The 14,348-nt window shown below is 40.8% G+C and overlaps 1 protein-coding gene and 1 long non-coding RNA gene across 2 annotated transcripts in view; one reads left to right on the top strand and one right to left on the bottom strand.

Annotated features, from left to right (window-relative positions):
• The window catches only part of LOC103346232 (uncharacterized), a 42,115-nt gene that overhangs the window by 1,661 nt on the left and 26,106 nt on the right, over positions 1 to 14,348 (top strand). The gene's annotated exons all lie outside the window — the stretch shown is intronic.
• LOC103346233 (protein transport protein Sec24B) overlaps positions 424 to 14,348 on the bottom strand; it is a 151,688-nt gene continuing 137,763 nt past the window's right edge. Inside the window, exons 6-10 of the mRNA XM_089302220.1 lie at positions 12,560 to 12,735; positions 11,515 to 11,652; positions 10,636 to 10,727; positions 8,779 to 8,871; positions 424 to 3,455 (exon numbers count right to left, since the gene is read on the bottom strand). Of these exons, the coding sequence (XP_089158346.1) occupies positions 8,826 to 8,871; positions 10,636 to 10,727; positions 11,515 to 11,652; positions 12,560 to 12,735 (452 nt within the window). The 3' untranslated portion in view covers positions 424 to 3,455; positions 8,779 to 8,825. The remainder of the gene's footprint in view (positions 3,456 to 8,778; positions 8,872 to 10,635; positions 10,728 to 11,514; positions 11,653 to 12,559; positions 12,736 to 14,348) is intronic.

Here is a 14,348-nt window from a genome sequence, read left to right as displayed (position 1 = left end):
GATCCGTCCCATGGCGGCCGCCTGTGGGGAGTGAATTTGCGCCCTGCACTGTGACCAGGAATTGTACCCGTAGGTACATCTCCTGCTCAGCCATCCTCAGATGGAAGTCTGCTTCTCATCTGTTCCTGCCCAAAAGCCTGTTCAAGCCTTGAGGAGCCGTCCTCGATGCTGCTGGCGGAGCCTGAGTGAGACCCAGTGCCTCCGGGGTCAGGCCTGAATCAGAGACACTGCAGTCCGAGACAGCTGCATCAGTTACCTTGCCCTTCTGGAAATTTTTAGGCACGGTCCACTTCTTCGGCAGCTTCCGAAAGACTACCACACCTCCTTGCCTCCTGGGCACCCTGAATGGAGGTCAAGCCTCCTGGCTTCTGCCTGGCCCGGCGCTGGCCGTTGAAGCCGCTTGGGGAGAGAAGCAGAGCACCAGGCATCGCGAGCCCTCTTGCCTCTTGCTCTCTCTCACGGATCGTCCATCTGGGGGTTCAACCCCCAGGTGGCTACTAAGGCCGGGGCTGGCCCAGGCCGAAGCAGAAGCCGGGGACTGTATCCGGTGCTCTACTGTGGGTTCAGGGGCCTGAGTCCTTGGGCCGTCTCCCTCTGCTTTCCCAGGCATGTCAGCAGACAGCTGGATCCCACGGGGAAAGGCTCCCAGGAGGGGCCGGTGCTGTGGGGGAGTGGGTAAAGCCACTGCCCGCAGCACCTGCAGCCACATGGGCACCGGTTCGAGTCCCAGCTGCTCCACTTCCAGTGCAGCTCTCTGCTGTGGTCTGGGAATGCAGTAGAAGAGGGGCCAAGGTTGGGCCCCTGCACCCATGCAGGAGACCCCGGGGGAGGCTCCTGGCTCCTGGCTTCAGATCTGCTCAGGCCCGCCCATTGCAGCCAATTGGGTAGCAGACCAGCAGATGGAAGACCTCTCGATCTTGATATTCTCTCTCTCTCTCTCTCTCTGAATTTCAAATAAATAAGATCTTCACAAAAAATAAAAAATTAAGAAAAGGAAGACATAGCTATAAATAAAATACTACATCAAGGCCAACTACTACAATTCATTTAGAATTTTATATTCTATGCATTACCCTACCCTATTAACACAGAATTTGAAAAGAAATTTAACTCACTCTTAGAAAAGGTGTTGGTACCCATTCTTTCTCTTCTGCCTTAGAAACGTTCCGTGTGGTATTATCTATGACTTACGTATGAGGAAATCAATGTAGTTTATTCATTCAGACACTTGGGTACCCACTCGCACAGGGATTTGAGACACCTGTGATCTACAGAGTTCTCCACTGAACACAGGTCTGCTCCCCAACCTCCGCCCTCCACAGTCTAGGCCTGCATTTAACGGATGGAGCATGCTTGAACTAGGACAAACTGTGTCTTCTACAGAGCACGATAGAATACGTAAAGGTAGCGTCTGAGGTCCCTCTTGGCATTTTCTACGTGCACATTATCACGTTGGTACTTTTTCTCTCCTTTTTCAATGTTAGATACAAATTGGGAGGGAGGAAGTCAAACTATGCCTATTGGCAGATGACATGATTCTATATAGTAAGTAATGTCACTTAAGATGAGTCATTCTCATTTCCATCAGGGTGTGTGAGATAGTACTTTTCTTTATCCCAAGAAAATAGATTCACAAAATCAGTAAAAATTATTTACCGCACAAAGAGTCCTTTTCCTTTCAAAGTTCATTAATTGGGACTTTTGCAGTATAGAACATAAAATTACATTTTATATTCCTTTTTTTATTTTAAAACATTATTTTATTTTTCATTCAGTATAATATTTTTTTTTTTTGACAGGCAGAGTGGACAGTGAGAGAGAGACAGAGAGAAAGGTCTTCCTTTGCCGTTGGTTCACTCTCCAATGGCCGCCACGGCCGGTGCCCCGCGCTGATCCGATGGCAAGAGCCAGGTACTTATCCTGGTCTCCCATGGGGTGCAGGGCCCAAGGACTTGGGCCATCCTCCACTGCACTCCCAGGCCACAGCAGAGAGCTGGCCTGGAAGAGGGGCAACCGGGCCAGAATCCGGCGCCCCGACCGGGACTAGAACCCAGTGTGCCGGCGCCGCAAGGTGGAGATTAGCCTAGTGAGCTGCGGCGCCGGCCTCATTCAGTATAATATTGTTTGAGCTTTTTTGCTCTCTCTATGTAATGTGGATGAATATTTGTTTTTATATTCTAGTGGATATACAGTTTTTGGGGAAATATGCTATTATTGAATGAGTGATTTTTGGACCACAACAAAATCATTCGCAAAGTTCAAGATGGTAATCTTGAAGTCAATTAAATAAAAAGCATAGTTGATATGCTTATAAAATTTTCTTATAAATATATTTTTTTAAAAATGAAAACAAGGTTATATTTACTAATGTACTTTGAAAGCATCACTTTAGGATACAAATGGAATTAAGTACTTGGTAATATCCACAAACTAATGAAAATTTATTGATTCATCTATATAACTAAGTAAAGTGCAGTATCACTACACTCCCCCAAGAAGTAAATTCAGTATATACTATATACAAAAAAAAAAGTCCACACCAAAAATTAAAAAAACAACCAAACCATATTGTCAAGCAAAATATTTTTAATTAATAGGCTGATCATAAATAAATCCTCATAAAAGATTTAGCAGAATTACAAAGAGTTTGTGTCCCATTTGTGGACTCAATGCAGAATATGCATTGGTCAATCACATTCTCTAACCGTGACAAAAAGAGATGTCATCAGCAGTATAAGCAATTCCTGTTCTGTAGCTACATTTTTATACTTTCTTTACAAATGTAACAGTTATGTACATTATACATATATACATATGCTTCTCTATAGTTCGTGTTCTGAAACTATTGTTTTTACAGGGAAAATGCTGAATTTATTTAATGAATAGGAATCATTCCTTGTTAAAAAGTAATTCATATAAACAAATAACATGGTACCTGCTGCCTTTTTGGAATCTTTTGTCAGAATTCACGCCAAAAATGTTATATTAATAGTAAGACAAAAGAATTTATCTAATTTTATATTAGGACATATCATTCCACACAGTTGTATCAATTTGCCCGTTGGCAACAAAGAGAACACTATACTGCTGCACTACTGGAAATGTATAGAAACCAATTCAAAACATACTGGGCAAAACGGCATCATCCCTACCATTATTTCAGGCTGAAGAAAATCTGTCAAGTTCTCTTTTCGCCTTTATCTTTTGCCACGACCTCAGAGTACAGTGCATTGAATCATGTAACAGCAAGCTCCTGCATTCCACATTTCTTGTGTGCTTCGTCAACAGATAATGCTTTACCTAGATAATAAACCTTTTTCTTATTCCATTTTATTCTACTTCACTTACAAATTTGCTGCTGAACGTGAAGCAAAAATTCATAATAAGAGAATGCAGCTTCTGTCTGGTCTTCAATCAAATGCAGAAAAAATTCTGTTTTGGCAGGACTCTCATCTCTGAAACAGAAAAGGACATTTGTAGGCCGGCGCTGCAGCTCAACAGGCTAATCCTCTGCCTAGCGGCGCCAGCACACCGGGTTCTAGTCCCAGTCAGGGCACCGGATTCTGTCCCGGTTGCCCCTCTTCCAGGCCAGCTCTCTGCTGTGGCCTGGGAGTGCAGTGGAGGATGGCCCCTGAACCCCATGGGAGACCAGGATAAGCACCTGGCTCCTGCCTTTGGATCAGCACAGTGCACTGGCTGCAGTGACCATTGGAGGGTGAACCAACGGCAAAGGAAGACCTTTCTCTCTGTCTCTCTCTCACTATCCACTCTGCCTGTCAAAACACAAAAAACAAAAACAAAAAAACAGAAAAGGACATTTGTCTAAAAGTGCATGTTGTTAAAAAGAATAATTATTCATTAACAAAGCTGTTAATAAGTGGAGACTATAGAAAATGGAACACAGGAGATATTAATCAAGGAGCAATATTCTACCACCAGAATCTATTTTGACATTATTTAAAGTGTGCTTAAAAGACATGTTATTTCACATATATTGCACAGGAAGAGATAACTTCATAATTCAGTCACATAAGTTCTTACTTCACCACATGAAGGACTGGGCTTAGTGGTCTGTTGTCTCTTAGCCAAGTTATAAAAGATCTGGTTCTTTTTTTTTTTTTTTTTTTTTTTTTTTTTTTTTTTTTTTTTTTTTTTTTGACAGGCAGAGTGGACAGTGAGAGAGAGACAGAGAGAGAGAAAGGTCTTCCTTTGCCGCTGGTTCACCCTCCAATGGCCGCCGCTGCAGCCGGCGCACCGCGCTGATCCTGGCAGGAGCCAGGAGCCAGGTGCTTTTTCCTGGTCTCCCATGGGGTGCAGGGCCCAAGCACCTGGGCCATCCTCCACTGCACTCCCTGGCCATAGCAGAGAGCTGGCCTGGAAGAGGGGCAACCGGGACAGAATCCGGCGCCCCAACCGGGACTAGAACCCGGTGTGCCGGCGCCGCAAGGTGGAGGATTAGCCTATTGAGCCACGGCGCCGGCCAAAAGATCTGGTTCTTTCTGATGAAAGTGTATCTAGTTCTGGAAGATGTGTCTGGGAAAAAATATAATTAGGAAACTATTTCCTATTCAGTACTCATCACCAGTATTAAAACTAAATCTTAGTGTTCAGTACCACCAACTGCAGCACTCTATTCCCCAGCCCCAAGAGTAGCAATCAAATAAATGAAATTTAAATTGTTGACAAATCTGTTTATATGAGCATACTTTGAATTTAATTAGCTTACTGATAAGCTGACCTTGAAAAAGAAAAAAAAACCTTGTAATTTTTATGTACTTATGAAAAGAATAGACTTTTAGGTCTTTCTAAAATAGCCTTGCATATAGTTGCAAAATACTCATTGGAATGTAAATAAAATTAAAATTAAAAAGATAGATTAATTGTATTTGTAATCCTTGTCAATAGGAAAAAATGTCTATTTTCATGGGAATTTTTTCAACTTTTTTTTTTAAATAAACATTTAAAAATCACATACACAAGCATATTTTTTGGGAAAAAAAAAACCAGCGACCAGAAAAGCATTGTAGTGCAGCAGTTAAGGCCACCACACCATTATCAGCATTCTAGTATCACCTGCTCCTCTTCCAATCCAGCTTCCTGGTAATGTGCCTGAGAAGGCAACTGCAGATGGTCCAAGTGCTTGAGTCTCAGCTACCCAAAGGGAGACCCAGATGGAGTCAGAGACTCTTAGCTTTGGCTTGGTCCAGTACCGGCTACTGAAGCCATTTGGGAATGAGCCAACAAATGGAAGATCTCTCTATCTGTTTCCCCCAACCCCTGTTCCCCTCTTTCTGTCACTTTGCCTTTCAAATAAATAAATCTTTTCCTCCCTCAAGGTGTACTTCAAATATTTTGTGGAAGAATGGAATCAAAATAATAGTTTATTCTGGTGAAAAGTTTTGAAATCCATGAATATGAGAGAGCTTCAAAAAAAGTTCATGAAAATGCCTACTATGAAAAAAACCTGCAGGAATTTCAAATTGTTTTACTCCAAAACACATTTACCTGTGCATCTCATTTTCTATGAACTTTCTGAAGAAGCCCCATACAAATGGGATCATACTATGCACTTTTGTATCATGTCAGACTGTAATCTTTTTCTTATGTGTATAAATATTACTACTGTAATTCTATGGGCATCCATGCATACATCTATGAAAACAGCTATGGGATACATTGCTAGGAGTAAAATAATTAACTGTGTCACAGCATTTGATTTTGAATTTTAACACTGTTAAATGGCACTTCCAAAAGGTTTGCATAAATGGACACTACAGTGACTGATGCCTTGTACCCTCTATGTGATTGCCCATCACCAAATTTTAAACTCTGTCAATCTGGTATATGAAAGAAATGCTCTGTGGTTATTTTATCTCGTTTTCCTGAACTATGAGTGAGGCTGATCTTATTCCACACGGCCAATATTATGTTCTCCTATGGATTGCATGTTCAAAATCCTATGTCCATTTTTCTTCTTTTTCCCTTAGGGATCACAGGGTGTCTCTCTTAGAGATTTGTAATGTACTTTTTATATTAGAGAAGATAGCTCTTTTCCAGTCTTATAGATTATAGATAATTTTATAATTTTGTTGTCTATCTTTGGGCTTTATTTTTACCAAGTATAAACATTTTATTTCTATGCTCTTGGGTTTATTAATCTTTTCAATTACTAACTTACAAAAGCTTTACCTGTTTCTATATTATATAAATAATTGTAATAAATGCAGTGACTTGTAATGGTTTGCTGTTTCATGTTTAAACACCTGATTCATTTGAAAGTTATTTGATGTACAGAACAAGATAAATATCCAGCTTTGTTTTCTTCCCAGTGTCTAATCCATAGTCCCATCATTTTCTTTCTAATTCCATTTCCTCCGGAGTGACTTGAAATGCAGTCTTTACCACATTTTGTTTTTCATGAACTGGATCCATTTCTGAAACCTATTTAGTTTTACTGACTGACCTGTATGTTGTACCCATATCATAGTACATTTAACTACAACTTTACAATAAGAGTTCTTATTTTATTTAGTAGAATGTATTTTTCATAGTTTTCCTTTGTGTGGACACCAGCCTCCCTTTTCAAATGTTTCCTTGTTCTTATCTGTTGAGTCTTAATAAGGAACTCTGGCATTCACTTGCCAACTTAGAAACAAACAACTAAGATTACATCGAATTTATATTAACTTTGGGAAAAAGAGGAAGTCTACAATATACAAGAATAAGGTAGGCCTTTTTTTTGCAATTAATTGAATATATAGAACTGCTTTCAGAATCGTATTTCTTTGGTATTAGTTAACACATATTTGGTAAAAGGCAACTGGAAAAGCTGTAAGAAAAATAATCTAAGTCAAAAACTATGGTTGCTTTCCTCTTTTCCTGGGGCCAGTGCTGTGGTGCAGAGGGTTAATGCCCTGGCCTGAGGGTCCGGCATCCCATATGGGTGCTGATTTGAGACCCAGCTGTTCCACTTGGGCCCCTGCACCTGTGTGGGAGACCCAGAAGCAGCTCCTGGCTCCTGGCTTTGGATCAGCGCAGCTCCAGCTGTTGTAGCCAATTGAGGAGTGAACCAGCAGATGGAAGACCTCTCTCTCTGCCTCTCCTCTCTCTGTGTAACTCTGACTTTCAAATAAATAAGTAAATCTTAAAAACAACAACAAAAAAGAACATTAAGCCTTTGTCTTAAAATGTAAACTAAACATGGATTTCAAATTTTTTGCAACAAAATAAACTCCTAATTTAAAAAAACCCCTATGGTTGTTGGAAAATAATTCTATGGTTCATCACAAAGTTAAACGTAGGGTTACCTCATGCCCTAGCAACTCCACTACTGGCTACAAAGCCAAGAGAATTAAAAAAAAAAAAAAAATATATATATAGTTTATATATATATATATATATATATATATATATATAAATTATGTGGTAGCAATAGTCACAACAGCCCCAAAGCAGAAACAAGTGAACATGTCCATAAAAGGATAAACAATAACCAAAATGTGTTATACCCATAAAATAGACTATTTTCAGTCATAAAAATGAATAAAGTAGTAATATGCATGTACTTCAAAAAAGTGTGGAAAATAAAACTGAAAGATTTATTTATTTTGGTGCAAAGCAACTTTGAGATCCATGCATAACTTTTCATTAACTTTTTGAAGACCTTGGTATGCATTGGATCTCAAACTTTTTTGCTATAAAAATAACTTTACATTTTCCATGGGCTTTTTAAAGTACTCCTATATATGCCACCAAATGAGCAAATTTTGATAACATGGGAAACAGTCTAGTGTTGTGCAGTTGGTTAATTTGCTGCTTGCAATGCTGGCATCTAATACCAGAGTGCCAGTCCCAGTCTGAGCTGTTTGGTTTTTAATCCAGCTTCCTGCTAATGTGTCTGGGAAGGCAGCATATGATGGCCCAAGTACTTGGGCCTCTGCCAGCAATGTAGGAGACCCAGATGGAGTTCCTGGTTCCTGGCTTGGCATGTCCCAGCCCAGGCTGATGTGGCCATTTTGGAAGTGAATCAGAGGATGGAAATCTCTGTCTCTCTACCTTTCAAATAAATAAATATTAGGGAAGAAAATGGAGCTGGCACAGCAGCATAGCAGGTAAAGCTGCTGCCTGCAGTGCCGGCATCCCATACGGGCACCAGTTCCGGGACCCAGCTGCTCCATTTTCAATCCAGCGTTCTGCTATGGCCTAGGAAAGCAGTAGAAGATGGCTCAATTGCTTGAGCCCCTGCACCCATATGGAAGACCTGGAAGAAGCTCCTGGATCCTGGCTTTGGATCAGCCCAGCTCCAGCCATTGGGGCCATTTGGGGAGTGAACCAGTGGATGGAAGATCTCTCTCTCTCTCTCTCTCTAACTCTGCCTATCAAAAAAAATAAATCTTAAAAAAAAAGAGGGGGAGAGAGAGAGAGAGACATGGGGAGTGAAAGAAGCAAAACAAATAGCCACATATCGTACGCCTTCATTTATATGCCATGCCCAATGGGCAAATCTGTAGATAGAAAGTAGATAGGTATTTCCAGGGCAAGAAGGATCAGGGAGGATTGGGAGATATGGGGTTTCTTTTCTGGGGTGATAGAAGTGTTCTGAAATCAATATAGTGGTGAGAACTGTGTAACTGTATAAATATACTGAAAAACAAAACAAAAACACTGAATTGCACACTTTTAAAACAGATAACATAGTGAACCTTAAATAAATCTTATGTTAATAAAAAAAAAACTAAAACATGCAAACAAAAAGTTAAAGTATAAAAATCCACTGACCATTTTCTGTGGAATTGATGCAAAATTAGGGCACCCCAGTACATCCTCTATGAAGTTATTTTCACAGCCTTTTCCAATCCAAATGTAAAAAACCTACAAACAAGACAACAAAGTATCAAAAATCCCCTAATATTTAAGAAAACCGGCCGGCGCCGCGGCTCACTAGGCTAATCCTCCGCCTTGCGGCACCGGCACACTGGGTTCTAGTCCCAGTTGGGGCGCCGGATTCTGTCCCGGTTGCCCCTCTTCCAGGCCAGCTCTCTGCTGTGGCCAGGGGGTGCAGTGGAGGATGGCCCAAGTGCTTGGGCCCTGCACCCCATGGGAGACCAGGATAAGTACATGGCTCCTGCCTTCTGATCAGCGCGCCGGCCGTGGCGGCCATTGGAGGGTGAACCAACGGCAAAGGAAGACCTTTCTCTGTCTCTCTCTCACTGTCCACTCTGCCTGTCAAAAAAAAAAAAAAAAAAAAAAAACATAAATAGCTAATTTTCTCAAACTAATCATGCATAAGAAAAGTATACGATCTCAAAGTAGGCACAACATAAAAGTAACATGGAAACTGTACTTAGTTCATTATGAATGTGCATCCAAGGATCTAGAGTGGTTTCTATTGTTTTTGCTTCAATTTTAAGGATTCCCAGAAAATTTATTATAACTTCCTCCTCCCCTACCGGTGAGATCATGGTCCCTCCAACAACTGACTCTCCCCTTCGGTCTGCTGCTGCCCCAGTCGGGAGCCAAGGAAAGGCCCCAGGCCTATCAATAAAACGAGCAGTAAGCCAATGACGGGCACCTTCCCGGAACCTCACCCACGTAAGACAGGAGTCCTTGGGGACTGGCAAGGATATCCAATGATGGGTAAGAGGTGCTGGAGCTCCGGGTTGATTCCTAAGACAGGCACTGCTCGTTCATCACATTTGGCCTAACTGGCAGCCATTTCTGTTTAATTGATAAGAAAGGGGGATATGTCGGGGAGCACGCAGCATGTGGCCTCTTAGTAGAAAGACAGGACTAGACAGCCCAGACCAGATAATACTGATAGCCCAACCTTGTGTGACCTTATGCCTTAAGACCTTGTAACCTTTCCCCTACTTGCACAAGCATTGCAGCTACAAGATAAGCTCTCCCTCCTTCCCCCACCCGACGTCTTGCCCTCCTAAACGCCCCTCCTTCCCCCGCCCGACACCCAGCCTTTATGATATATAAGTGTGTGCTTGAAAAATAAAAATCGCAGCTTGATCAGGACTTGTCTTGCTGCCATCTTTGTGTCTCCTGTCCCTTTCATTTCTCCTTCTAGGTGCTTGGCCCCAGTTGCTGTCCTGCGGGATGGGACAATAATCAAGATGATTGACTCACTCTATTTCCCAGTCATTCTTTCAATTGTTGCATGCCATCCTTGTGTGGTGATGCAAATCCTTTGGCTGCTCTGTCTCGAAGCCATCTTGACCACTCCGACACCCTTCATCACTACCCGTGCCCTGTGACTTGTCCTAAACTCCTGAACTCCAATCATTAACAGGACTTTCTCGCTCAAGTTATAATCTCTTGAAGTTCCTGTGAATTTTATGACTCTACATGGTAGCAACCTTGAAGACAGGAATTTAACTTTGTAACACTTCTCTGCATACATGTAATCCAGGACACTGAGCACTCCATTTTAATGAGATTTATTTATTTATGATAATATGATGTGCATCTGGGAAAATCTAAAGTTAAATAATCTCTTGTGCCAGTTACTTAGTGCCTCTCAATTCCTAATCCAACTTTCACGGTCAGCTCTGTGGTCACAGAGCTGGATTTTATGTTTCTCTTTTTGCCAGGTGGAACAGTGTTGAGCTTTGTTAATAGGGTGCTTACAGAGCCACAGTCCATGAGGAAAGCACCTTCTCTGCAGACAGTTTTTGAAGAGGTGGCTGAGGTACAACCCTGTCATTAACATGAATTGCACCCTGAAAGAAAAATAACAATGTGAATGCGTTTACATTACTATCAATAGTTTGTGTGCTAATGCCCACTAACTCTCTTTATTAAATATGGGAACATGCTACTTGAGAACTTGATGGCATGCAAAAATATTATACATTACCACATTGGCTCAAACATACTCAACCTAAAAAAGTAAAAGCATGAGTATATAAAATGATCTGTTATTTATTTCCTTCCTTTTTGGGGTATAATGTATCCCCTTTTGGGGAAGTAGTAATATAATTGCTGAATTAGAAATATGAATAATACTCTGCTGCATATCAAATTGCTTCTTACGTTTATCTAGTAACAAAAGGCTATGTTTGAAGTTAATACTAATTTCAAAGAATATAGTTTTAACCCAAGGAAGAAAAAAGACACTACATGTTTGTACCTGAAAAGTATTATTGGATACCGGATTTTTTACTTTAAAATCAAAATTACAATCTGATGTCAGACAATCATTATCTACAAAATATAAATGGAAATTAACACTCTACAACTTAGGTGTGTAATAAGTATTAAAACCAAACCCACAAAATAAATTATTTCCCAAATGAAACTATTTTTGAAACCTCAGTAACTATTGATATTACCAGAGAGTGTTATCAGCCAATCAGATCCATAGCTAGTGTCCTTACTTAATACATTACTACCGTGGAGGGGACAGGAATAGAAAAAACTATTGAAAATAAATTATTATTACCTTTGCTGTAAAACAGAGATACTCGAACACGTTCAAATTTTTCAAATGCACACTGAAATGCATACCTCATCTGTCAATCTGTCTATCCTGTATAAGTTGGGATGAATCATTTTCATTAGATGAACAAGTGGCTGAGACTTTATCTGACACATGGCATACACACGATCATCTAGGCGTGTGCTTGTACATGTTCTAAAGGCTTTCTGCAAGGAAAAAGACATGTTTTCAAGTAAAACAAAAACATAGTGGGAAAATATTAAAATAAGTACCATTAATCATGGGAAAAGCATGTCCTTCACATCAGACAGACTTGGATACTATTCTTAGCTCTGAAATCATCAGAAGAACAAGATAATAATGCTCACCTCTCTAGGCGGCTGTAAGGATTAACTAAGAGTATCTATTAAAAGTGCCCGAGACAAAAGAAGGATGCTCTGTAAATGTTAGATCCTTTTCTTAGTGCCTCTCTCCAGAAGCAAATGGCACAAGTGGGTTATGATGGCTCACTTGGCTAATCCTCCACCCATGGTGCTGGCACCCCGGGTTCTAGTCCTGGTTGGGGCGCCAGGTACTAGTCCCAGTTGCTCCTCTTCCAGTCCAGCTCTCTGCTGTGGCACAGGAGGGCAGCGGAGGATGGCCCAAGTGCTTGGGTCCCTGCACCCGCATGGGAGACCGGGAGGAAGCACCCGGCTCCAGGCTTTGGATCGGCACAGCACCGGCTATAGTGGCACGGCCATTAGGGGAGTGAACCAACGGAAGGAAAACCTTTCTCTCTGTCTCTCTCTCACTGTCTATAACACACACACACACTCTCTCTTTCTCTCACTGTCTTACTCTGCCTGTCAAAAAATAAAAAAATAAAAAAAAACACAAGTGGGTATGACCGTAACATTATTCAAACTGCTCACACATGTTAAAGAGGCAGAGGATATGGTTTCACGAGGTCACTGTATACCCATATACAATCATTTTCCACTGAATTTTTTGGCTACTCTTCAAAACTTCCAATGCTAAAGTCCATTATCCTTTAGTATTAAAAAATAGCAATACAGATTTTATTTAACATATGTATCTGAGACAGAAAATCTTTATCAAATATAACAGAGCTACCTGTTTGAGAAGTACCAAAACATAGAGTGGAAACAATTTGAGGAAGTTGGGTGCAATCAGTGCAGAGTGCTGAAAATTTGAAACAATTGAGCCATATGCAGACAATGAATCCACTACTGCATTCACTAAGGCGTCTCTTGCATCTGACAGACTTGATGACACTGATCGATCCACAGCTGTAAAGGAATGAAAATGGACAAAGGTTTAAATATCACATTCCAATAAGCTCTGTAAAAGACAGAATATGCATTATTTAATAAGTCGTCTGCTCCCTCATTTGAAGTATTATTTTATTTATTTGAAAGTCAGAGTTACACAGAAAGAGGAGAGGCAGAGAGAGAAAGAAGTCTTCCATTCCTGATTCACTCCCCAAATGACCACAATGGCCAAAGCTGAGCTTATCCGAAGCCAGGAGCCAGGAGCTTCCTCCTGGTCTCCCACCTGGATGCAGCGGCTCAAGGGCTTGGGCCACCTTCTACTGCTTTCCCAGGCCATAGCAGAGAGCTGGATCAGAACAGGAGCAGCCAGGACTCAAACCGGCACCCATATGGAATGCCGGCGCTGCAGACTGCGGCTTTAACCCACTGTGTCACAGTGCTGGCCCCATTTTTCTAAACCAAATCTGAGTAAATCTGAAAATCACAGTAAGTTTAGATTCTTTCGGAGTCTTTTTGATTTAATCTGTTAAGCATAAAACCAGTTAGCCACTATTCATATTAAGGGTAGATTCATATACTTCTGAGAAAGCCCTGGGGATGTTTCTATTACTCAAATGGAAATCACATGTATAATAAATACATCATTGAATAATCACAATCAATGTACATTCTCCAACCTAAGTTATCCCTTGTGATTCTCTAAATTTTCTTTACAAAGCAATCCAGATCAACAAATAAAACATGAGAACATGGGGCTGACATTGTGGTATCACAAGTAAAGCCATCATTTGCAGTCCTGGAATTCTATATAAAAGTGCCAGTTCAAGTCCTGGATTTGCCACTTCTGATCTAGCTTCCTGCCTATGTGCCTTGAAAAGCACAGGAAGATGACCCAAGTATTTGGGCCTCTGCCAACCACATAGGAGACCAGGGTGGAGTTCTGGCTTCTGGTTGCCACCTGGCCCACACCTGGCTTTTGCAGCCATTTAAAGAGAGATTAAGTGGATGCAGCATCTCTTTGTCTGCCTCTCCCTCTCCATCTGTTCCTCGGCCAAAGAAATCAAAACCAAATAAAAAAAAAAAAGAGCAAACTGAAGAACACAGGTTTTCATGCAGTCATTGAAGAAATAGGTATCAATGGGAAAATTATTTTTCTCTAAAATCCTCTTATTAAAACAGAGACAATCTATATAAAAATCCAGTACTAAAATAATCAGTTATGGTATAATTCAAAATCTAGATTTAATTGCTGTTTTTCTCCAGGACTACTTGGGAAAAAATTTTACTTCGTTCATGTCTAAATTCATATATAAGGTAAATTCATTAAAAACAAAACACTCAGTGTTGTTAAGTATTAACTTTCCAAAGGATTTTTCTATCTTGCATATAGTGACACGTTTTTGACTACAGTTCCATGGTGGTTATACGTAAAATGCATAGCCATGTAATTACTACCATCAAGATACACAACAGTTTCATCACCCCAAAAATATCCCTCTGTAGTGCCTCTTCACAGCAAAACCCTCCCCATGTCCCCAACCCTGGAAATCACTAACATAATCTCCGTCCAATCGTCTCGTTTCCTGAATGTTAGATAAATGGTATCATATATACATAGTCCTTGGAGAGTA

This window comes from Oryctolagus cuniculus, chromosome 8 (genome assembly GCF_051225735.1).
Source record: "Oryctolagus cuniculus isolate XC-2025 breed Fujian yellow rabbit chromosome 8, ASM5122573v1, whole genome shotgun sequence".
Taxonomy (NCBI): domain Eukaryota; kingdom Metazoa; phylum Chordata; class Mammalia; order Lagomorpha; family Leporidae; genus Oryctolagus; species Oryctolagus cuniculus.
This window is presented reverse-complemented; position numbering and strand designations above follow the sequence as displayed.